General features: G+C 48.5%; 9 protein-coding genes across 9 annotated transcripts; 3 read left to right on the top strand and 6 right to left on the bottom strand.

Moving 5' to 3' along the window:
* Positions 1–143: 143 nt before the first annotated feature.
* On the bottom strand, positions 144–1,625 carry EV420DRAFT_1114065 (transferase family-domain-containing protein). The gene is made up of 2 exons (XM_060465884.1): positions 1,405–1,625; positions 144–1,351 (listed from the first exon to the last, which is right to left on the bottom strand). Exon 2 carries the CDS (start codon positions 1,331–1,333, stop codon positions 581–583), a length of 753 nt encoding a protein of 250 aa, XP_060335213.1. The 5' UTR covers positions 1,334–1,351; positions 1,405–1,625; the 3' UTR covers positions 144–580.
* Positions 1,626–2,853: 1,228 nt separating this feature from the next.
* On the top strand, positions 2,854–4,524 carry EV420DRAFT_1520630 (peptidyl-Lys metalloendopeptidase). Its single transcript, XM_060472179.1, has 6 exons — positions 2,854–3,087; positions 3,142–3,408; positions 3,458–3,731; positions 3,783–3,965; positions 4,014–4,077; positions 4,132–4,524. The coding sequence occupies exons 1-6, from the start codon at positions 2,994–2,996 to the stop codon at positions 4,300–4,302; spliced, it is 1,053 nt and encodes a 350-aa protein (XP_060335212.1). The 5' UTR covers positions 2,854–2,993; the 3' UTR covers positions 4,303–4,524.
* Positions 4,525–5,410: 886 nt separating this feature from the next.
* On the bottom strand, positions 5,411–6,176 carry EV420DRAFT_1520627 (uncharacterized protein). The gene is made up of 3 exons (XM_060472178.1): positions 6,128–6,176; positions 5,829–6,071; positions 5,411–5,770 (listed from the first exon to the last, which is right to left on the bottom strand). The coding sequence occupies exons 2-3, from the start codon at positions 5,847–5,849 to the stop codon at positions 5,558–5,560; spliced, it is 234 nt and encodes a 77-aa protein (XP_060335211.1). The 5' UTR covers positions 5,850–6,071; positions 6,128–6,176; the 3' UTR covers positions 5,411–5,557.
* A 161-nt stretch (positions 6,177–6,337) lies between these two features.
* Positions 6,338–9,604, top strand: EV420DRAFT_1264275 (uncharacterized protein; the record flags this gene model as incomplete). Its single annotated transcript, XM_060467217.1, has 2 exons — positions 6,338–8,979; positions 9,031–9,604. 2 exons carry the CDS (start codon positions 6,338–6,340, stop codon positions 9,602–9,604), a joined length of 3,216 nt encoding a protein of 1,071 aa, XP_060335210.1.
* Positions 9,605–11,456: 1,852 nt separating this feature from the next.
* EV420DRAFT_1618748 (uncharacterized protein) lies at positions 11,457–12,668 on the bottom strand (the record flags this gene model as incomplete). Its single annotated transcript, XM_060475382.1, has 4 exons — positions 11,457–11,914; positions 11,968–12,363; positions 12,419–12,550; positions 12,602–12,668. 4 exons carry the CDS (start codon positions 12,666–12,668, stop codon positions 11,457–11,459), a joined length of 1,053 nt encoding a protein of 350 aa, XP_060335209.1.
* Positions 12,669–13,141: 473 nt separating this feature from the next.
* EV420DRAFT_1264536 (uncharacterized protein) lies at positions 13,142–13,963 on the bottom strand (the record flags this gene model as incomplete). Its single annotated transcript, XM_060467228.1, has 2 exons — positions 13,142–13,681; positions 13,766–13,963. 2 exons carry the CDS (start codon positions 13,961–13,963, stop codon positions 13,142–13,144), a joined length of 738 nt encoding a protein of 245 aa, XP_060335208.1.
* A 139-nt stretch (positions 13,964–14,102) lies between these two features.
* Positions 14,103–17,527, top strand: EV420DRAFT_1520619 (P-loop containing nucleoside triphosphate hydrolase protein). Its single transcript, XM_060472177.1, has 12 exons — positions 14,103–14,221; positions 14,272–14,327; positions 14,374–14,405; positions 14,463–14,841; positions 14,893–14,997; positions 15,051–15,119; positions 15,173–15,464; positions 15,515–15,889; positions 15,937–16,128; positions 16,179–16,543; positions 16,594–16,883; positions 16,937–17,527. The coding sequence occupies exons 1-12, from the start codon at positions 14,148–14,150 to the stop codon at positions 17,180–17,182; spliced, it is 2,475 nt and encodes an 824-aa protein (XP_060335207.1). The 5' UTR covers positions 14,103–14,147; the 3' UTR covers positions 17,183–17,527.
* Positions 17,528–17,893: 366 nt separating this feature from the next.
* Positions 17,894–19,600, bottom strand: EV420DRAFT_1113760 (uncharacterized protein). The gene is made up of 5 exons (XM_060465883.1): positions 19,521–19,600; positions 18,876–19,443; positions 18,619–18,828; positions 18,115–18,570; positions 17,894–18,063 (listed from the first exon to the last, which is right to left on the bottom strand). The coding sequence occupies exons 2-5, from the start codon at positions 19,335–19,337 to the stop codon at positions 18,013–18,015; spliced, it is 1,179 nt and encodes a 392-aa protein (XP_060335206.1). The 5' UTR covers positions 19,338–19,443; positions 19,521–19,600; the 3' UTR covers positions 17,894–18,012.
* A 460-nt stretch (positions 19,601–20,060) lies between these two features.
* Positions 20,061–22,611, bottom strand: EV420DRAFT_1113295 (uncharacterized protein). Its single transcript, XM_060465882.1, has 5 exons — positions 22,246–22,611; positions 21,949–22,193; positions 21,392–21,893; positions 20,887–21,341; positions 20,061–20,827 (listed from the first exon to the last, which is right to left on the bottom strand). Exons 1-5 carry the CDS (start codon positions 22,311–22,313, stop codon positions 20,475–20,477), a joined length of 1,623 nt encoding a protein of 540 aa, XP_060335205.1. The 5' UTR covers positions 22,314–22,611; the 3' UTR covers positions 20,061–20,474.
* Between the last annotated feature and the right edge of the window lie 73 nt (positions 22,612–22,684).

Raw genomic sequence — 22,684 nt, 5'->3', positions numbered from 1 at the left:
TTTCAACTTGAACTCTAGCCTTTCAACTGGCGTACACAATCATGAGGGAATGGTTACACCAGCTTAAACTGAGTCGGAACTTCCGAGTCATATGGGAGGTTAAATTAAATTCAAATTAAATTTCAGAAATTTCTGTTTCGGACCGACGTCGTGAGCACATCCCCGATTCTTTTCCGAGACTGTGAGGGGGTCTGAGTACTAGTACTTATCAGAATGGATATCGACCATCTTTACCTATATGTTAACCGGCTGGGTGATATTCTGTATCTTGATTAGGCTCGCTCGTCATTGTGAACAGTAGTTCATGTTGTACGTAAGTATCTTGCATGGACTACTTAGCACCAAACTAGCACTAAGAACTACTAAGAAATGAATTTCCAAATAGGTCAATTCTCCAATTCTGAACGCGAAAACGGTGACCGTGGGGAATTTTGTCGCCTGTCCAGCTATTCCAAGCATCCACTCGGTGATGCAGACGGACACTTAGTTACCGTTCCCAGCGTAGTAAGAGACGGGTATTGAGATGTTCCATTGGCTCCAGGGCATTCGAGTCTCTCCCACATCAAGAGGAGGATCGAATTCAGGGGGGATCACGGTTGCTTGGGATGCAAATGGACAATTTGAGCTGGAGATCCACCAGTCGTAACGGTTGCAAGGTAGCTTGCGCGCCTCCTGACAAGAGCCTCATCAACTTCCGACCTGTCGCATAAGCATCGAGAAGCTGGGGGTCGAAAACAGAGTTTGGAACAACGTGTTTAATGCGAGCCCAGTCCCTAGCGAAGTAGGCTAATGTTTGTGCATCAGAGAGAGGATGCGCCAGGCGAATGTCAATGGCAATTCCTCCACATGCAAACGTCGTGGCTTGTACCAACATGGCTGGTCCCTCAGGATCAACGGGAGCTAACGGTGTAGACGGGAGAAACTTGGCCTTTGGTAAATCAGAGGCATCCCATTCTTTGGATCGCGGCGAAGGGATGAGGTCTGCGAGTCGCACATTAGTTCGCGCATCGACGAAGAGAACTCCTGGGTCTGTGGCAGAGCCAAATGTTAGAGTGAGTCGGTCGATTGTATGGGAAGGTGGAAGACGGTGAAGACGGCTGCACCACTGCGGATAAAAGTCGAGGGTTTTCCTGAACGTGGATTTAAGGATTTCGGTGCTGGGGAGTAAAGGAGAGGCATCGTAGAACCACATGGCTTCGCAGGGAGTGAAATTGCCTACTGTCGAATCAATGATGGAGAGCGGAACCGTGTGTTCTCCGCCCGAAAGAGTGTGAGGGAACTCCCGGCTAGTAGAATGATTGAAAATGTTCACAAGCGCGGTGTTACTGGGCATGGTGACGAGAATTTACTACTATATGATGAATAGATATTAGTCTTATCGCCGTCCGGTATATATACACTAACCTGAGTCAGCCCAGGGCCTTCGGATCCGCCTTGAACGGTCCGATCTGGAAGAGAGGTAATCGGACCAGGATGCCGAAAGAAAAAGGCAGTATAATCTGAGAGCTCGATGAGCTTAAGTACTCGACATGAAGCTTTGAACCTTGAACTTGATGCGCTGACGAACGGGAGGCAAGTTATACTCTGAGTATGGATGCCTTTAGACGTCGCTGCAGGACAGTCTAATATAAACAAAAAGTAAACTTCAGTGGACAGAAATTCCAAGTGTATGCCAAACGAGAAGCGGCTGACAAAACGATGACGATTTGGAAGAGCAATCAGCTTGTAAACCGATGAATATATATGTTCAGAGATCGTGACAACAAGGAAGTCAGCACTGCGTGATGGACTAAATTTAATTGTTCTTCAACGTATAAGATGCTTGACAGCATTGGATGTGACACTGTAAAGAATATAAATATTTTCTAGTGCAGAATCTCGAGCTCGAAGAACAAAGACAAACCTTTTGGTAATTCTGGTGCGAATTAACGAGGTATCTGTACATTCGTGGAGCCGTGTTCGATTGAAAGAGTTTCCGAGGTGTCGCAGACTAACATCGCGTCGACAGACAGCTGTAAAGAATCTAGAGTAATGATGCCTGCAGCTTCTGAAACGAGATGGTTTGGCAAGACTGACTGACTTAGAGTGCATAACAGCCCGAAATGGAAGAAGGCGCCATCGGATGCTGTCTCGTTCACATTTAAGGAATACTGTCGGGTCGAAGGCGCAACAAACGAACCGTACTGACCGATAAAGTCTAAGTGGTGATTTTGAAATAGAAGCTACGTGTTGCCTATTTTCAGCATTCACTTGGCATCCTCTTGGCATGATCGTAACCGTCACTCACTATCTGTTCTTGCAGACATTGTCATTGGTAGTTCATATTTTTCTACCATGTGTACGTATGACTATCGGGCCTTACCACTTGGCTCAGAGCTTTGTCAGTGCGTGTTTTGCATATCACGAGGACTTTCTGGCGGGTCGAGATCATAAGTATGTCCTTGTCAACGGTCATGCACTCATGCACGAATGGTGCGATGGACTAGCGATTGTTCTCTTCGAACATTTACTCCGGAGATCTTGCGCCGGCCAGGCAGTTCTTTCTGCAACCCCATTTCCGGATCAGCCTTCTCCGAATACTGTTTCTGGCCGTCACAGCGTCGTAGCTGGTCTCCTAGGACTCCAGAAGACATAATGGCCCCATACTGCTTGTTCAACGACTCGGAAATTGCTGTATCTAGCTTATTTGCTGTCACCTTGCCGCGGACTGTGCCCCAAGAACGGCGGAAGACAGCCATCGTGGGCCTTGATTGTGCATCATCTAGCCTACAAACCGCGCTTCCGCCTGCATGGTATCCCTTCTCGGTGTAATACATACACATGCGCAAGACCCTTTTGATGTTCAAAAGAAGCCACAGGCAATATGGTGCTCGCGTCGCGATATGAAACTGCTTTGGTCTTATCTCGGCGTGCTGGTCGACCTGCGCGTATAAAGGTCGGAAAAAAACAAGGAAAGCGTTCATCACCGGTCTACTGGGTTGTCAACTGTAGCCATGTTCTCCCTCTCCGTTCGCTCCTTCTTGTACTCCCTGTGCATCTCTGCGGTCGCTGTATCAGCCGCCCCGGGTCTTTCTCTCTCACTTTCCGGTATCATTTCCTATTAGTATTCTGCATGCCAAATTGTCCTGACGGCCATCGCAGGTGCCGACTCTGTGGTTGATGTCGAGAACTTCAATGTGGCCGCAACTCTCACTAACACTGGTGATACGACAATGAAGATCCTTAACGACCCTTCCAGTATCTTGTCGACATTCGCCACCCACACATTCGCCATCAGCAGCGATAACGGATCCCCCGCTTTTACTGGAGTCAAGGTTAAATATGATCCCAACTACGTCGCGAAGAAGAACGCGGATTCTTCCTTTACGGTCCTTGCACCTGGCGAATCCGTCACCGTTAACCATGCCTGTGCGTGTTTTCGTGATTATAAGGATCATCAATACTAATTACTCCTTAGTGGGCTCTGCCTACAACTTCACTGGCTCTGGCGAAGCTGCATACAACATCGAGCCTTCCAGTTTCTTCTATTATGTTGATCCTGACACCAATGAGCTCGCCAGCATCAATGCTGACACGCAACAGCACACCGCTAAGATCAGCGGCACGCTTGCAGTCGCTCGCCGCTCCAACCTCGACAAGAGGATCAGCTACAATGGCTGTTCCTCCTCTAGGCAGACCACTCTTGTTTCGGCTGCTGCTGCTGCCCAGACCTACGCCCAGAATTCCTATGAGTAAGCTTCACCTTTTTAAATCGTTCGTTTCTGCGCCAACAATGTCAATAGCTACCTCTCGTCGAACACTGCTAGCACCACTCGATATGTCACCTGGTTCGGAACTTACACCAGCTCTCGCCACTCTACCGTCCTCTCGCACTATTCCAACATGCTTGACCACCCTTACGCTAACTACGAATACGACTGTACTTGTACCGAGTCCGATGTCTACGCCTACGTTTACCCCTCCGAGTATGGTCATTTTCTATGGATTGAGTGTGCTGCGCTGAGAATCTCTAGGTTCGGAACTATCTATCTCTGCGCCGTCTTCTGGGAGACCACCACTACTGGCACCGACTCCAGGGTAATGTTCCTTTACGTTATTTTTCTTCGACAACCACAGCTGACGCGTTTCTAGGGTGGAACTTTGATCCATGAGTCCTCTCATTTCACGATCATCGGCAGTACTGACGACTACGTCTACGGTCAGAGTGCAGCGAAGTCCCTCGCTTCGAGCAACCCCAGCGAAGCCATCGAGAACGCTGATAACCACGAATATTTCGCAGAGAACAACCCTTCGCAATCTTAAATGTATCTTTAAATGCTAGTAGTGGCTACTACTCAGTCGGAATGAAACTTTCTTTTGTGCTTTTCTCCTTCGTTCTTCCTGTCGAAACAGTGCAAAACCATGGAAAGTTATTACATTTTGAAACTCATCTATTTCGCAATAGTGTTGCGGTGGTGTTTCAAAATAGGACCGATTACTTACATGTAAGTGCAATGTAAGCCCTACTTTCTGTTCCGAACTCGGAAAACATTGAGATGACCATATGGTACATATTACGGATCAAACTTCCTTCTTGACTGTTAACGGCTGCATGTTCGTTTAGAAAGTACCAAATGAATATTTGAAGTTTTCTTCGTTGTAAAGTTAAGTGCTACATTGACATCGTAGCCGTGCATCTAAGCCTCCCTCGGCAAACGTTAGTCATTCCATACTATATTATAATGGTACTGATTGACTGTTATAATCTGAAAGTGTCCTCCTCCCATGCCTCATCCGCGAGTACCAATAGGCTCGTAGGATTTAAGCGGTTTCTTTTTCCTTTCCATTGTGTTCTCATTGTCTTGACTTTGCCAGATACTTGAAGGCCTCTAAGGATAATTAGCGGGGAATTCCATGACATGCCCCTGCTAAATATACTTGTCTCTTGATGGCAACAAGGTCTGGCATATATCAGTGTCGTGGGGTGTCACTAATAAAAGTAATACAAACAGACCGGATGCGATTGGCAAGAGGCGGTCTTCATTTCGGAAAATCGCGAACCTCTAATGTATCAGTGAAGGTACGTGAAGACGTTGTGAAAAACTTTAATTCATATTATACCCTCAAGACTCTACGTATAAAGTTTCTGGGCACCTGGGATCAAAAGAAATGCAGAGAAACGAATAGGGAGGTGGCTGAGGTCTCTCGGCCGCTTCTTTTAATCTTCAATTTTTGTGCGACAGCTGCCGGTAAATAAGAAACGTCGAGCGTCAAGGAGGTTTTGATTGAACGAAATAAAAGCTGGGCCCCGGCCCCCAATGCCTTGTCTAGAGAGCTGAGAACACTATGAATGCAACCAAAACTTAGCTATAAGAGGCTATAAGTGCCGTGAGGGACCTTGCAGCGCTCGTCCCGGGTGTCCGGTCCGAAACATCAAATCACTTTCTTGACATTTGAAGACACGCTTCCTTCTTACCCTGCAACCACGATGACCGCAAGACGCAATACCGACTGGCATTTACGGAAATTTCTATTAGCTAGCCGTTCGTCCTGAGTCTAGGTCCATGGCAGGTGCTCCTCAATCTGCTGTTCTAATGTGTCGATTCCGCTGTGGCCGGGAGAAGTCTGAGCTTCTTTGACGCGTGTCCGTATAAACACCTCCAGATTGACGCCATTGGACAGCTTTGGTGCCCCCATGTTTGCTCCAAACTCTACAGTGTGCCGTTTTTGCCTCCAAGGAAATTGCAAGAATGGGACTCGCTGTAAGAAACTGCACGCTGGCGGAACTCCTGTAACTTGTGCTATATGGTTTCGCCCTACATTTCACTGACAAGGGTCTTTCACGGCAGGAAACACAGAATACAGCACATAATAATGTTGAAAACAAGGGGGCAAAGCGACGAGGTCGTGCGTCGAGGAAACCTGTGCCTCCGAATGTCCCTAGTCCTAATCAGGGCGTTCTTCCCATTGTCGACGAGCAATCAAGCCCCCGCACCTCGAAAGCGCTGCAATATTGCAACGTGAAAAACGGAACACCGTGTCCGGGACATGGTCTACAAGGGGAGCGATGCAGACTTGTCCATGATCCCGAGGTGGCCTTCCCGTTTTCTAGCGCGAGTCGTGATACTGAATCTGTGAAATCATCCAGGCCAGTAACGTGGAAGGCCGAACCAATACTCCAATTAATCTGAAGCCCCGACGTAACGTCCGTAATCCTGCGGTATGATACAACTGTTTTAATCGCGCTATTATTCATTTATCAGGACAGGTCCAGAAAGTTGTCGAACTACAGAGACGCGTCGAGATGGAAAGACTTCAATTGCTGGAGCCCGAAGGGACGCATGTGAGAGAGCCTGAAATGGAACAAACAAGATTAACTCGCGCAGCTGAAGAACGGAAGAAACAAGAGGGCCGAAGGCGAAAGGCAGAGGAGGAGCGTCGGCGAAAGGCACAACAAAAACTGCGCAAAGAAGAGCAGGAACGTCACCAGGAGGAGGTTAGACGACGCACGGAAGAGCTGCGAAGAAAACAAGAAGAAGAACAACGAGAAAGGGAAGAAGAACAGCGCAAAAGGGAGGAAGAACAACGTCGACGAGAGGAAGAAGCAAGACAACGAGAGGAAGAGGCTCGACGGAGGAGAGAAGAAGAACGACGTCGGCAAGAGGAGGAGCAACATAAAAGGGAGGAAGAGCAATGCAAAAAGGAGGAAGAGCGGCGTCGAAGAGAAGAAGAAGCAAGACAACGGCAGGAAGAGGCTCGACGGAGGAGAGAGGAACAGCGACGTCGACGAGAGGAAGAGCAACGTAAAAGGGAAGAAGAACAGCGTCGACGAGAGGAGGAGGCAAGACAACGGCAGGAAGAGGCTCAGCGGAGGAGAGAAGAACAACGACGTCAGCAAGAGGAACAACGACGTCGTCAAGAGGAGGAACAGCAGCGTATCGACCAGCAGCGTCGTGCCACTGATGCCCAAGTCACTATGCAACGTGTCGTCCTCGCTAGTTCGATCGTCACGTTCAGTTCGGGTCTCTCCATCGAGAACACCATCACAGGCTTTGAATCCTGCAAAGTCCGCGTCAAAAATATCCCCGGCGACGCGCGCCAGGAAGAAATTGCAGCCTTGTTTACCCAACAGGGTCTTGATATGTCTGAGTTTCACGTCGTATCTATGAAAGACACCCCTGGGAGACGCGGGAAGAAAGAGGCAGATATCATCACGAACGCCGATGTTGCACAATCATTGGCGGTCGGCCTTGAAGGTCTCGAATTCAGAGACGAGAGATTGGAGTTTGAAGTCGGGATATTCAATGCACCTGGTGCCATGGGTGCTCTGACACCAAGGGACGAGAATACGTTGACAATCTCGTGTCGCGCACCTTCCGTCCGTTATGTTGTCGAATATCCCGACATAGCTTTCTGTCACACTAAAGTGAGGGAACTCGACGGTCGTATATGTGCCGGACGGCGGGTGAAGGTGGAAATGAACCAACTCCCCCCAGGGCGTATTGTGCCCAGCTTCCGACCAAACACTATCAAGATCAGTAACCTGCCTGATGTTGTCCCTCCCTCCATTGTGATTGACTTCGCCCAGTCTCACTCAATACGTGCTCTCAAACCTCATAGCTTCGATGTGGATTCAGCGATTCGCACTCTACGGCTACATATCATGCAGATAGAAGGCATCGGAATGCAGTCTTTCGACGTTACCTCCCGAGGTGATAACGAAGCTGGGGTGCTTTCAATTCGTGCCCGTTTCAATACTTGGGATAACACAAAGAAAGTTCATGATGCTCTCCTGGACCGACGTTTCAGTTTTATCTGCAATTCCGTGTTTTGGCTCCGGATTCCCCCTCAAGCACTTTACACCATTACCATCCCATCCGGACAGTACCGCGCCCAAGAAAACCTTTGGAAAGAGCTCCAGGAGAACATCAAAGATCGTAAAGCCTGCAACATCATTATTCGTGAGCTCAACGGCGGGAACTACCGCATCCAAGTGTCAGGGACGATCAAGGCTGCCCTTGGTGCACTCAAAGTCCGTGTCGAAAGTTTAGCTGCTGGTGAAAAGATCGAACGTTGGCACGACCATCTAGCTTTTCCTCAAGCCCCGTTAATGCAGAGGATCACTGAGGCAGGCGCCTTTTTACGCTCGGATTCTCGGAAGCGGACGCTCAAGCTGTATGGAGAGCCGAAGGTGGTGGAAAAAGCCAAAGCAATTGTTATGGAGGAGTTGGAACGTCTTGCGTCTCTGGAATTCACTGTGACATTGCGACGTCCCTCGGTTGGATACTTTGTCCGGATTGGTCTTGCAGCGATGAGAGAAGTTTTTGGTGAAGACAACGTGGCGCTGGATATTCGTTCTGCTGTTATCACGGTAAGAGGAGGAGAGGAGGTACGGCTCCATCTTGACAATCATATCGCCGAGTCCCTCAAGTCCGTCAATGTGAACGTCGCACCCGGATCCCATACATGTCCTATATGTTACGATGATGTCTCGACGCCGTTTCAATTGGTATGCGAGCATGTCTACTGCACAGGCTGTATCCGCCATTTCCTCACTTCTGCTGCTGAAACCGGAAATTTTCCACTTGTATGCATGGGGAACGAATCAACCTGCGGAACACCCATCTCCATTCCTGTCATTCAAAAGTTCCTTCCACCGACTGCTTTTAACCACCTTCTAGAAACCGTTTTCACGACGCATGTTGACAGACATCCGCAGGAGTTCAGGTACTGCAAGACACCGGATTGTGCACAGATATACCGCAGGTCGGAAGCCGTGTCTGTTTTACGATGCCCATCTTGCTTCTCAGAGATATGTTCTTCGTGTGGCGAAGATTCGCATAAAAGATTGAGCTGTGAAGATGCTCGTATTCATAATAACCCGGCGGAGCAGGAACGAATGAGTGAAGCATGGCTTTTGCAGCAGCGTGGTATCAAGAAATGCCCAACCTGTTCACGCCTTCTAGAGAAGATTGAAGGATGCAATCATATGACGTGCCCGTTCGTATTCAACCCTTCCAATTACTCGTTGAAGCTGACTAGCTTTTATAGGTGCGGAGCTCATATTTGCTGGCGTTGCATGGGAGTTTTCAACGCAGGTGAAATCTACGACCATATGAATACCGCGCACGGAGGTATATATGGTGATGAGCCTGCTCCTGCCCCGCCTCAACCTCAGGCTACTATACCCCAGCACCAAAACCCAGGTGTGGACGTTTTTCAGGGTATCGATTACCTTGAACAGGTTCGGCTTCTTAACGAGGCGGAAGCTCGCCGTATTGCACAAGAGCAGTATGATCGAGGTAGAAGGGAGCGGGATAGAATTGTTGCTCTCCGCGCAGAGGCCATGGAACAACGGAGGCGGGAAGAGGCTGACCGAGAACGGCAGCTGAGGCTGGAACGAGAGACCCAATGGCGGCAACAAGCTGAGCGCCAAAGAAGGGAACAGGAAGAAGCTGATCGCTTGTATCGACAGCAGGTCAATTGGTGGCGCACAGAACAGAATGAGAGAGATCAACAAGTTGCGCTAGGGCGACAAACTCTCTGGCAACAGCAGCCGACCAGGCCTCAGCCTCCTCCTCAGCCGAGCCGCCAAGACCAAGGATCGTGGTGCGTGGTGATGTGATTTCGTTCCTTGTGTAGGATGTAAATCGGAGGCCACGGTGATGTACTAATGCTCGTTCTTGCTATGAATACGACTTTGTAACTGATTCAATGTATCTATCTAATGCGTTCTATGGGACAGTTCGAACCGGTAGACACGGCTGTGATGAGCTGAATAGGGGCGTCGTCGGAATCGGAATCGGAATCAGTTACTACCTACTCTCACTCCAAGTCGGCCTCACGAAACTTTACCTAGCATACAATTCAAGTTGAGGCATCGTACAGGATTGAAGCCACAGTAGACGAAAGAACACATGAACCCTTCGCCACATCACTCCTCGACGTCGCGCAGAATCCGGATCGCACCCTACGCGTATTTCATCTCACTCATCCTCATTATATTGATGCTCAGTTTCTCACTACCACGCCTTTCATCGAAGTCCCGGACTTGGGTAGTACTCTACGTGGTGATAACCCAAGTCGCGTTGGGGTGGCGTATATTCGTGAGCGGCAGAAAGAGACTGGCATGAAAAGGATTCCGCAGGATTATCATCGACAAAGCACGAGGTCGCAGTCAGCACATCAGTCATGCCAATGTTCGGAAATATGTCCAGAGGTGAAGTGTGTAAAGTTGTATTATTATGGAGTACTGGAATCAGCATTCAATGTTCGTGTTACAATTTTCGAGTTGAGGAAGTATTCTTGTTCCCCAGCGTTCGAGAGCTCGAAATGTTCTGTGCCTCGGTCACCACTATAAGTAATAGACTAATATGTTGTAGCTGATCTTCTAGTATGTATGAGACACGCCGGAACACTTTGTGCGATGGGTTTGGACGACACACCTCAATAAATGGGACCGTCGATATCGAGTGTCATATTACTTGCGAGTCCGCAAGTCCTTCCACACTACGGCGTCGACTGCAGGACTACTTAGGTGAAGCTCGAGGTTTCGAAGTCTATAGCCCACGTCCGAAGGACACATGAAATACATTTCACAAGCCTACGGCGACCAGTTAGTAGGGGGATGTTAAGGACAAAAAGAAGTGCGTCACGAAGTCATTTACGCACACAATAACCATGTGTACCAATAACTCCGCAACGGACACAGGAAAATCACCAACGACATAAAACAAATAGCCAATTGCATGAGATAGAAGATTATGCTCACGAGCTTTAGGCCCATGTAGCGATGAAATTACAGCCTAACCAATACTGAGACAAGCGCTTTCGGGTCGGCAAGGCTACATGTAAGCTAAGCATTGGCCCATGCGCCCATAGAAATAGTGAATGCGATGGTTAGATTGAGTAAGGTGCGAACATCGGTGACCCGCTTACAAGCGGCCGCTGGCTATTGATCTTCTTACATGATCTATCTAAAGCTTTTGAACAGCGGTCGTAGCAAGTGGTGAGCCCGCCTAAAGACATATTTGTTAACAAACCAAAGAGACAAAATAGTATACTAATGAGACTTACAACGGCAAGTTAAACGACGTGGTCTCTTTCACCAGGTTCGCGTCAAAATTGCACGCTTATTGAAATACGTTTAAATTATCCTCGCTTTGGGCCCTATCTTCCTATACGACATCCCCAGGATACTTGTTTCATCAATCCTAACATCTTCTTCGACTTGGTGGGATAAGAGTAACGATAATCGTAGACCGGAGTGTAATAATGTCGCCTGTGGAGATTTTTATTCTTTTCTTCACTGGCCAGATTGCTGTCATTCCTCCAGAGCATCAAGTACTGATACTAGTTACCTGATGATCTCTCTCAAGATAGACGACACCCTGTTTCTCTGTTCGCAATGCTGAATTACAAGTGCTTGCTATATAAAGAATGAACAAGTCATGCCTCATGGGCAACATAAATACGACCTACGTCACAGTGACAATCTCGCCTTTCCCATCCTTCAGTATGATCAATTCGCACTCAATCTTCTCCCCAGTGTCAAGACACACAATGTCTGTGGGATCAATGGGATTTGTCTGTATCTGTCGGCGTTCGAAAAACGACCTCCCAAGTACAACGTCAAAGTGTGGCTCTTCTGAGAGGTACACAGTTATCAGGGTCACAGTTTTTGTGGGATCCTTGTTATCAGAAGAGTCTTTCTTTTTGGCGCTATTCGGTTTAGGCACAGGTGGAGGGGGTGGAGCGTTTGGGTGACTGGACACCGCGGAAGATGGTGTCAGTGTTATTGGCCAAGTGCCAATATTCACAAGTCCGCCGTATCCGTAATGCCCAGGTGCAGCATCATGAGGTATAAAACCGTGAGCCTTTGCAAATTCCCGAGAAATGTACACATGTCGGTATCCAGACTTCAGTAGCATGCGTACTAAACATGTTCTTAGTACCAAGAGTCTTCGAATTTTCCAACACTGAACGTACCATTTTGCACAGGACCAATGCTTCCCATGACGGTTCGGACTCCATTTGCACTATGAAACTTCTCAAATTCCCGTTTGAATTTGGGCACGCTACTGTCTTCGTCGCTTAGCGTAGATTTGTTCGTGCGCTTGCTGCCCTTGGTCTTGCGAGATTTTGTGCTGTGTGGGCGTGGTGATGGGCTCTTTCGAGGAGGAATGTGAGAGGGATGGAAGAGGTAATATGCCGCGTTTTGGTATGCGGGCGGAGCAGGAATGGGTTGCGAAGGATTGTGGAGGTAAAGAGTCGGCGTTGGCGTCTTCTTATTGATGGTTATTGAGGGCACTGCCGTCGAAGTAGAAGCTTCCTGGTCATCCAAGGCCTGCTGCTGACGCCAAACGAAAATGGTATAATCCGAATCTACGTCGTCTAGAATGAGCAAACGATGTTGGTCTCCTCAGGTGGCTCTACTGACCATCGTCAAGGTTCCAGATGGAGTCATTGAACTCATATTTGAGCCAGCCAGGTCCAACACGGCTGCCATGATAGGCAGTATGGGCCTTCCTGCTAAGCTTGTCGTACAAAGCTTCCAGAGATTCCTGGGTCACTGTGAGACGTATGTCAGGACATGTTGGAGAAAATGGCCGCTTTTACTTGCTGGAATGAACGATGGCAAAGGATTCTGAAGGAGTATGAACGTCGATGATGGAGGGTGGTAACGCCATTCCGCAGCCAGGTGGTGGTCCGAGTTGAACTTGCTGTTTGGATCGAGATCGAAGACTTACCTCGGTCATAAGCAATATTATTCATCCAGGGCTACTGCGGCGACCACGAATAACTAGTATCCTGGCTGTAACACCACCAATCGTCACACGTAAATATCTAAGTAGGACGTCCTCAGGCAAAGTGACGAGAATAATTCAATGTTCAATTAGTTTGGAGGATGAGATGATATTGGTCTACAGCTACGGATAGCAAATGACTGAGGACCTTGCGTTCAACGACCGTCGACATATTAGACCACAACTTGGTCCCAATTACGATGATCTTTGCCTCGAAGCACGCGTCAACTGTAAGTGGAATGGGATATGGTAAGAAATGGTCAAAATTCAAAGAGATGTTGTACCCACTCTTCTTCGTTTCTTTCGCCTAGACAACATAAATCAGAATAAAGATGTCATCGCTAAAGGAAAAGGCCTCACTTATGTTTCTTCATCTTCTTTCGTCTCTTCCTCTTCACGCTGTCCATAACAATGTCTCTCCAGACCTTCCTTATCTCCTGTTGCGAGCCGATGCGATCCGGTTGTGCATTTACATCCAGGCCTAGACGCTTAAGCGTATTCTCCCATGCAACCGCACTGCCTGCCTGCGACAACGTCAACGCTCGAGTCAGTTGACGCGCGGCATCAGCGTCTGCATCAGCCACGGCCTCCATAGACTCTGCCCCGGGTGATCGTCCTTCAGACCCATTCGCAGCAGCCACTCCTTCGTTTGGGTGGAGCGGTCCCATCCTCGGTGCAGTCTGCAAAATCGAAGCAGGGTCCGAAAGTAAAAGAAGTGGTCGATGAAGAGAGAAAAACTGATGAAGCTTGAAATCTCGCGACTCTATCATCGGATGCGGATGGCTGGATTCGTAAAGAGAAAATGGTCGAGACGGTTCCTCGCGTGGCCCTGTGGGAGATGTTGGTGAGCTTCCGTCACCAGAGGACGACGACACGGTCCGGGTAGTGGAAGTATCCTCCGTATCCGCTGCCTTCACAATCTGAGCACTTCTACCTGATACATCTTCTCCTTGTGCAGTCTGAACCGCTTCGCTGGCCACTTCGCCCGCCGAAGATCCGGATTCAACAGCACCTCGAGTCCCTCTGTTGCTCTTCTTTGCAACGCTACCTGCTACGACAGTTTTCGTCGGTCTCGCAGAGTTAAAATATCGCCCACCGCCAGGCTTCGATGAGAAGAATGAGGAGTAGGCTCGCCTCGCAGCCGGTAGAGGCTGGAGAAAGCGAGCTAGTGAAGACATACGTCTACCTAGCAGCACTACGATAACAGCCAAGAACAGAAAGGGCAAGATTTGAAAACGGGTCTGCCCTCTAGACGGCGATGGCAAACAAAGCCATGTGCTGGTGGCTGTGCAGCTGGCCGCGATGCAAACTGAAGTTCAGCTGTTTCTCCATATTCCCATATTCGCGTCTGATCCTCCAACAATGATATCCGGTACTCATTATGCCGCGAAGACCAAGGACCTCTTGGGTTTGGTCAACCAGTTACACAGTCTAGGGTCAGTTTTGCTGTAACAGCACTTTACGAGAATTGACATTCATTTCCTAGTGCTCAGCGAGACCTTGACCTCCCACGTATCGCAGTGATAGGAAACCAAAGCGCAGGTTCGTGATTTTCTCATTTTAGAGCGCGATACTTATAGGCGGACAGGAAAATCGAGCGTCGTAGAGGCTATATCAGGAGTAAGCGCGCCATGTGCCTGGAGTCTTTCCCGCCTTGTTCAAAATTCCTCATTTCAGATCAATGTTCCAAGAGACGCTGGAACATGTACTCGCTGCCCCATGGAATGTCGCCTGGCCTCATCCTCGAAACCATGGCAATGCAAGGTTTCCATCAGGCGAGAATATGACAAGAACGGGGAACGTTTGGATGACATCTCAGAGACGCCTTTTGGCGGGATCATAACGGACAAGTCTGCTGTTGAACCTCTTCTCAGGCGCGCCCAGTTATCTGTTTTGAACCCTATGATCCCTCTCGACAGAATCCTAGATTCGACCCCGGAGGAGCTCACTAAGTGGTCCCAAGAATCTCAGGACGTGCAACCCTTTTCGCGTAATGTCGTCTGCGTGGATTTGAGCGGACCAGAATTGACCGATCTTTCTTTCATTGATCTTCCTGGTGAGGCTTATTGGCTCTGCCTTCATATGCACGCTCATGGTGGAGGAATAGGTTTAATCCAGAATGCTGAAAATAACGTTGTCAGTCTTGTAGAAGATCTTGTAGTGTCCCACATCAAGGGTAACTGCTTGATATTGGTCACTCTTCCAATGACAGGTATACAACCGTTTAAGCTGTCGATGCGATTAAACAGCTGATTTTCTTCTCAGATGACATAGAAAACCAGAAGGCTGTACAACTGGCGCGAACACAAGACCCTCGAGGTCGACGTACCATTGGTATGCAATATAGTGGATAATTTTAAGGTCTCTAACTCATGAAGCACTGATAGGGGTCTTGACAAAACCCGACATGCTTACTGCTGGTTCCACCAAAGCCCTGCACTTATGGCTAGATGTGATCGAAGGACGTCGCCATCCTCTCACTCATGGCTACTACTGCACTAGGCAACCTGACGACAAGGACAGAGAAGAATCCATCACACCTGAGCAGGCTCGAGCCAAAGAAAAACTATTTTTCGAAACTACTCTTCCCTGGTCAAAATGTACTCAAAAGAAGCGATTCGGCACTGACAACTTGATTGATACTCTCAGCCGTCTCCTCATTCAAGTTATCAACGAAACGTTAGTGTTCTCCTTTCAGTTCGGGATCTGGTTGTTCATGATGTATGCAGTCTCCCCGTTATCCGTTCAGAGGCAATGGAAGCGTTAGAAGAATGCCGTACGGAGCTTACCACAATTCCTACAGCAATCAATGAAGAACCCGCTACCTACATGCTAAAACTTGTCACGTCTTTCTCTACTGAGGTCCAAAGCCTTGTCCGTGGTCGATCGGACGCGAGTCGTTTGATCCACGAGAACCGGCAGGCTTTTAAAGATTTGAAAATTGCAATCCGACGTACTGCACCAAATTTCGTCCCTGTGGAGGATGATCAGCCTCAGCCCGTCATGGTTAACTCGCTGGAAGATGGGGAAGAAGAAGATCTGGCTCCGGAACTTAACACGGATGAACCCTTCACCTTGACTGCCATGAAGCGTCATATTCAAAGGTAGGTTTCACTTTGTATCATGATATAATGGTTCTGAGGGTTTTTAGGTCCCTAACGCGCGAGCTTCCCAATAATGTACCTTTCGAAGCCAAAGTTGAACTGATTACTGCTTTCCAAGCTACGTGGCATGCTTCTGTCATGAACTGCTTCAATCGCGTGCAAGGATGCACGTACGAAGTCTTGATGGGGTGTATCGAAAGAGACTTTGCTCGATATGCAATTCTTAAAGGACATCTAAAGTAAGCTGTCATATTTCTGCCCCACTATGCCTTCTGATCTCTGTTCTCAGGACGTTTATCATGGAATTGATGAATGACTGTCGCGCGACTTGCTCGGTTGTCCTGAATGCCACCCTAGAAGTCGAGAAGAGCCCGTTCACACAAAACACCCACTATCTCGAGGACACAACGGATAAATGGCTGGCGAAATACAAAAATATTCGAGCTGGGAAGACGATTAGGTCAGCGGAGCCTCCAGCGAAGAGACAGAAGACTGACGTGCGCGCAACCTCGACGCCACCCGAGCCCACCGATGGACGAGCTAAAACATCCAAGGCGTCCCAGCAAGTCAATGGCACCCCATCAAAGCAGGGTAAGGGCGCCCCAAAGCCGGCTCAGGATCAGGTGCAGCAGACCCAAGCCAAACCCGGAGTTTGTTAGTGGTGTATCTTTCTCTCTGTGTGGCTGAAACAAACTTCTCTCTAGTCCAATTCGATGGTTTCGGTACCCCCAATTCACCATTCGTATTTGGTTCCCCTGCATCCGCTTCACAAACATCTAAAGCAGCAGCTGCTCAGCCTGCTCAAGCTCCTTTGTTATCCGATGCTGATATTGCCGCAAGGGCTGAGAAAGTTCAGGAGGCTTTGGCCGCATTGGCAGCCCTTGGCTATACAGTGAAGCCGGAAGATCTGGGAAAATTGAATCCTACGGACATGTTTGAGACGGAGCTAAAAGTAATGGCAGAGGTGCGGGGGTACTTCCAGGTCGCGTATAAGGTACATGTTACCGTCTTGTTAATGGTCATAAGAGGCTGATAGGCATTTTCAAGCGTGTTATCGACAACATACCGTCCTTCATAGATCTGCTGTTCGTCAGAAAGGTGGCGGAAGAGTTGCAGCCCTTCCTGATCTCCAAATTCGGCTTGGGAACTGCTGCCGCGAACGAGAAATGTGGCAGGTACCTGGAGGAGGATCCGGCGCTGGTCGCTCGAAGGGAGGAACTGATTAGTCGAGAGAAACGTCTGATGAACGTACAGAAGGAGCTTAACAGCTTCGGGATATCGACGCAGACGTAAACGGAACAGGGTTTCATGTCTAAAGGATTGCTCGCACTGACTATACCCTTGCCTCGTCGCCTGGCCCTCCCAACGTCGCTGGATGTCCGTTTCCGTCTATTTCCATTTTGCGAATGCCCACAATACCCTGTCATAATGTACTCCAAGCTGAGGAGTCCCGAGCTCGAGTTTGTACGCAGGATAATCGTCTTGTCTGATCTAGAGGTGAAACTACTGGCTCTTTGGACACCTAGCACACGAATAGAGTTCGTGTCACCATATACTGGATACGCTAGCGAATTGATGTTGTTGGATTTATAGAACAATATAATAGTATAATAGTTGTTTTTGGGGAAGTTATATGTATAGTCCGTGTTCATATATGTCAGGCTTCGAATCCTTTTACGAAGAGAAGCAAGCAGCTTCCCGTGCTTCCTTTTCTTCGCCAAAAATATGGACGGCGACGAGCACACCGTGCATACCATGAGTACGATTACGACTAGCTGTCTCCCAGGATCGTCGCTGAAAACGACAGTCATGGGTCCAATTACACTACCGCTGCTCAAGGTTACTGGTCTAGGATCCAACAACAGCCTGTCTACAATGCTACTTTTAGGAACATATTACGTTCCACAGGGATGAAAATGAGTATTTCTCTTGCGTCACGTTCGAGCAAAACTTACGTCGCAAAAAATTATAAAATGAGTACTTGCTACCCATATCAGACGTACAAGAAAAGAATCAGAAAATAAAACGGAAATATACGAGTACAACGAAACTTCGGTGCCTTCCAACAAAACAGATATCGAATGCAAACAGAATTTTCATAGAAAATCGAAAGTTAAGTCCCTTCATGAAGACGACTGAGCACGAAGTTGTTTCTGCTTCTCCTGCTCCAAGCGCTGTAAAGCATATGAGCAGCTGTATCATAGCAGTATTAACAAGTCACTCGCATGATAAAGCAGCTGTACAGCCATCTGTATATTTGATGGCTGGCCAGTGATGACGACCAAGCGTTCTCCCTCTCCACCTGGTGACGCAGCTGGTATACCCGGACCGACCCCGACAGCTCCAGGTTCCATGATCTTAATCTGGCTTGCGCTCATATGCCTAATCTCGTTGATCTTGCTGCCACCCTTGCCGATAATGCAGCCGACGAAATCATTAGGGATGTATATCTGCTGTGTCTGCATCTGCTGTGGAGGGTTGTGATGGGAGGGCGGAGAATATGGGTTCGAATACCCAGGTACGTATGACGACCCGCTGTATGGTCGGCGAGAGTGACTAGTAGGTCGGTAGGAAGAGTTGGAGGCGGACGGCATGCGTTCTTGGGCTTCGATCAATATAGTGCCGATATAGTAGGTTGCTATATGGATGGCATCGGCGACCCCGGCAACACTGAGCACTCGCTTTGATAAAAGTTAATACCTAGAGTTAAAGTCGTTTTGCGAACGGACCTCAGTGGATCCAGGGAGCATCCCTTCACTCGCGTTAAGGCGTGCCCCGCTGGCATCCTGTATTTCCTTAATCTTGGATCCCTGTTTGCCAATGACTGACCCCATTCTGGAGTTGGGGATCATGAACTTGATAGTTACAGCACGGCTGCCAGGGACCGACGGTGTGTCAAAAGGTTCGTCATTAATCCTCCGCACGATAAGTCCAAAAGCCTATGCACGTTCAGAAAACAATCAAGTATATCAAACGCAAGCTATACCTTTGAGACAGCGTCGAGCGGCCCACTGACATTAAGGATACGCTCAGGATTTCCAGGTATACTTTCGGAAACGACAACACGGGCACCGCTTTTCTCCCTGATTTCGTTTACATGAGACCCGCCCTTGCCAATGATGATCGAGGCGTCTTGAGTGACGATGAGGCATCGCATGTGTATGTTGGCTGAGGGTGCACTACTAGTCGAAGACGAGTCTGCACTGTTCGGGGCAACGTCGACATCATCATTGGACTTGGATTTAGTAGAACCTGGAGTAGACGAAGGCGAGGCGGCAGATGCGTCAGTCATGGTCACGTCAGTCTGGGTGAGGCGAGCAACTGAACCTGAGGGATTAAAGTCATCCGAGGAAACAGCTGCGCCAGTGTTTGCCCGTTTGTTGTGCTTCTGTTGTTCAGAGTCGGAGGGCGACCGAGAGCGCTTGCGAGTCGAGTCAGCGTCTGGCATGGCGGAAATGATGCACGTCAAAGGTCAACGACAGCAAGGATTCAAGTTATTGTCAGTGTTCTCTCCGTTGAATGCAAGGACTTGGGATGGGGGTTCGGGAGGGAGTCTAATGGACAGGCATGGGGGATGGTGTGAGGGGGGGCGGAGTTGGAGGAAGGGTTGCGGCACAGAAATGCTACATACCTTACGGTTTCCTGGACTATCCAGCTGCCAGCGATGTCTCTGCCCCTCTGTCTTTCAGCGACAAGGTGGTGGTAAATGGCCAAGATGAACGTCGCCTCCATCGTAGCGCGCAGGCCATTTGATCAGCCACAGTAAACATGTGTCAATTACGAGACACAGCCTCTTCGAATCCTTCTCAGCCTCTTATTTTCAAGACAATTTCCTGAAGAATTTAACAAAGATGCCGTCCATGACAATTGAATGATATGTCAATCATTATAACACCCTTTAATACAAGTCTGGAAATTTCTTTTGAGCGAATAAAAAAGTCACAAGGTACTTAGTTGCTGAACTAGTAGTACGAGAGTAGTACGTTCGTGGCAGACATGGTTCCTAGACTAAATCTATCGGCATCTCAATGACCATAGTATAGAATGTGTACCTTTCACGCCAGCCTACTGTCCGTGCTAGCTCCTGGCAACTAACTTGCTCGCACATTATCCTCTTGCGAGTACGACTTATCATGGTTAACATCAGCGCCCTTGAAAACCCATCTGTTACCTGGCGCAGTGATAATGAACAATGGGACTTGATTAATCAGTTTCATGAGTAACCATGCGCGAACTTGTAGCGGCTAGCCTGACAAGTCCGGCTTCGTAGATGCGGAACTCGTAGCTAGAGCGCTGAACTGATCTTCCTTGATATCAAGTTCGTTGACGTGGGAGTGAGTATGATACAAGCCATAAATGCTACAATCATTGTTTGAAGGGTAACTACAGAAATTAAGAACTCATATGAGCGCTATATCCAAATACCTTTTTGTATAATAAGTATGTAGGGAAGGAAGATCAAAAATATATCATGGATACAGAGATGTCAAAATATGCACGAAACAAACCTGTCAATGCGAATGCGAAAACAAGATTAGACAGAAGGCCAAAAGAGTACGATAGATGCAAAGCGAGGGTATTAAAATCATAATAGTGGCGTCGTTTCACTTGAGTTATCATCGTCATCGACATGTTCAACTTTGCGACCTCGGTCAGATGGCTCGCATGGTTCATCAGGATTGGCCGAGGTCGACTCAGAAGGACACGATTGTTCATGTGCAGTATATAGCGGAAGAGGGGTGGAATCGAGTTTACGGTCACCGTTAGAATAGAAAAGTTGTGAGTAGGCGGGAAGTACCGTCTCGGAATAACCGGAAGAGATGGCTGGCAATGATTCTGCGGAAGGAATGATCATAGATTGAGATAGAACGGGTAGTGGAGAAGAGTGTGCCGACGGAGGCGGAGGTGGAGGAACATGAGCGAAGCGGAGAGGGATGGCTGTACAGATAGGATGAACGTCAGCAACGGAAGACAAGAATGAATTGAACTGATCGCACCAAAGGTAAGCGTCTCAGTTGCTTGTTGGTTTTGATCAGGAAGATCGTATGTTATCATCAAAGATATACAAACTTCGTGACGGAGAGTCAATAATGGCGAGGAACCCGTTGGCCGAAGACATGGCGGACCAATCCAGTCAGACGATTCATCCTGCTTAATGTCCGGATCTGAGATGAAAGGGATGCTAGTCTGCAAAGTGTACCAGATTGGAGTTTCTCCAGGAGCATTGTGTGCGAAAACATAGTTGTGATCGCCGAGTATGTATTCTCCATTTTCTTCGGACGGAAGAAGAGAGGCGGTACGGATATGCGCTGCATCACTGTTGATCGGAGGGGAGTAGAAACCGTCGTACAGGTAACCCAGTCGGTGACAGCTGCGAAGTGGAATGTTAGGAGGCTGTTCAGAATCCGACGGAAGGGGAAAGCGCCGCCGGTACTCCGCTGAAGGTCGATACCTGCAGGAGAGCGTCAGAGATGCTTCTCCGTCTGTGTCGGGAACACTTACCGGTACTTCTCTCTTTGCAGAACGTTAACAGCAAAGGCAGAGAGTTGGAGCTTCTTGCATTGTTCTTCTTCCAGGCCGTGAGCCCTCATACGAAGCGTCAAATCCACGGCGTCTTCGTTAACATCCACGTATTCAGGAATAGATGCAAGAATTTGGAGTTTTGAGACGATTTCTTGTGGTATACGGGGTCGGTCCTCGTTGTTTTTAGGTGGGGTTCTCTTCGAATTGACGAGGAATGTCGTCCGAGGGACTTCTGTGGAGTCCAAGAACTGGGAATCCACAAAACGACGTAGAGGAACGATCTTCTCGGCATGAACCTCCCTCTCTCTTGAGCGAAACGGCGCGCATAACGCGCTCAATGACCACGGCGAGGTGTTATCTAGGTCTAGGAATTTGGCGGTCGCATAAAGCGCATACGTTGTCCCCATGTCTTCAGTGCCGTACTGTGAAGATGCAGGAAGCCATCCTGGAATCGGAATATTAAATACCACGTTCCAACGACCTAAGTGTTCATTCGTCAGTAGACAGCGAGTGGCGGCGTGGTCTTGGAAACGTACAAGGCGCATGGGATTCCTCCTGGCCTTCATTTGAGAGCTCCAAAGACTCACTAGGCGCGAGTTGACGCGTTATACTGCATAGTCGAACACCAGTGTAGCCAATATCCGGCGCGACTATTTCGGATTGGCCCTCAAAGGTAAGTTCGAGGGACTGGAGGAGAAATGATGTCGTTCGACGACGTTCGAATATGGAATTAGACGAATGTAATGAAACAGTGACATGGCCTGACAGCGAGTATGCAGAGCTAGACGCGTCAATGAGCAATGGGAAATAGTAGAGAGCAGTGAAAAACTAACGAAGAGTCCGGATCTCCGTACATGTCAAGGGTAGGCGCGAGAGTGACGATATCGATAGAGACTGGCATAGTGGCAAGGCCAATAATGGGACAAAGGGTAGTATATAAAGTCGTTAGTTCGTGATTATTATAGTAACCGGGGAGGGAGTAGCAATGCAAGAACAAAGGGAAGTATGGGGACAATTAAGCGAACCTGAATCATGGCGGGCCTTTTATTGGACAGCCGTCGCTTCCGGGGAAGAAACGTCAACCAGTCCTTGTTCCGGCACTCTTGTTTCACATCCGTTTCTGGCTGATATCTTATGTAACCACAAATGATCAGCTCTTCGCGGACAATGGACGTCTCCAGCACGTTCCTGTTCCTTTGCCCGGGGTTTTCGTTCCAGATGGCTGATGTTCTCGGTAGATAACAGATAGCGTCAAGTCTACACCTTTTTTTT

This window comes from Desarmillaria tabescens (assembly GCF_030435595.1).
Source record: "Desarmillaria tabescens strain CCBAS 213 chromosome Unknown EV420scaffold_7, whole genome shotgun sequence".
Lineage (NCBI taxonomy): Eukaryota > Fungi > Basidiomycota > Agaricomycetes > Agaricales > Physalacriaceae > Desarmillaria > Desarmillaria tabescens.
The sequence above is the reverse complement of the archived record's forward strand: the minus strand, read 5'-3'. Positions and strand labels throughout refer to the sequence as shown.

Coding starts and splice junctions, on each gene's coding strand:
- EV420DRAFT_1520619 (XM_060472177.1), top strand. CDS start 14,148: ATGATATCCGGTACTCATTATGCCGCGAAGACCAAGGACCTCTTGGGT. Junction 14,406..14,462: donor TCGTAGAGGCTATATCAGGA/GTAAGCGCGCCA, acceptor TCCTCATTTCAG/ATCAATGTTCCAAGAGACGC. Junction 16,129..16,178: donor ATTCTTAAAGGACATCTAAA/GTAAGCTGTCAT, acceptor CTCTGTTCTCAG/GACGTTTATCATGGAATTGA.
- EV420DRAFT_1113760 (XM_060465883.1), bottom strand. CDS start 19,337: ATGCCAGACGCTGACTCGACTCGCAAGCGCTCTCGGTCGCCCTCCGAC. Junction 18,571..18,618: donor TGCTCCCTGGATCCACTGAG/GTCCGTTCGCAA, acceptor CTTTTATCAAAG/CGAGTGCTCAGTGTTGCCGG. Junction 18,064..18,114: donor CTGTACAGCTGCTTTATCAT/GCGAGTGACTTG, acceptor TATGCTTTACAG/CGCTTGGAGCAGGAGAAGCA.
- EV420DRAFT_1520630 (XM_060472179.1), top strand. CDS start 2,994: ATGTTCTCCCTCTCCGTTCGCTCCTTCTTGTACTCCCTGTGCATCTCT. Junction 3,966..4,013: donor GCCTACGTTTACCCCTCCGA/GTATGGTCATTT, acceptor GAGAATCTCTAG/GTTCGGAACTATCTATCTCT. Junction 4,078..4,131: donor CTACTGGCACCGACTCCAGG/GTAATGTTCCTT, acceptor ACGCGTTTCTAG/GGTGGAACTTTGATCCATGA.
- EV420DRAFT_1114065 (XM_060465884.1), bottom strand. CDS start 1,333: ATGCCCAGTAACACCGCGCTTGTGAACATTTTCAATCATTCTACTAGC.
- EV420DRAFT_1520627 (XM_060472178.1), bottom strand. CDS start 5,849: ATGTGCTGTATTCTGTGTTTC. Junction 5,771..5,828: donor TGTGCTGTATTCTGTGTTTC/CTGCCGTGAAAG, acceptor AGCACAAGTTAC/AGGAGTTCCGCCAGCGTGCA.
- EV420DRAFT_1113295 (XM_060465882.1), bottom strand. CDS start 22,313: ATGCCAGTCTCTATCGATATCGTCACTCTCGCGCCTACCCTTGACATG. Junction 21,894..21,948: donor GGAGGAATCCCATGCGCCTT/GTACGTTTCCAA, acceptor ATGAACACTTAG/GTCGTTGGAACGTGGTATTT. Junction 20,828..20,886: donor AACTGAGACGCTTACCTTTG/GTGCGATCAGTT, acceptor CTATCTGTACAG/CCATCCCTCTCCGCTTCGCT.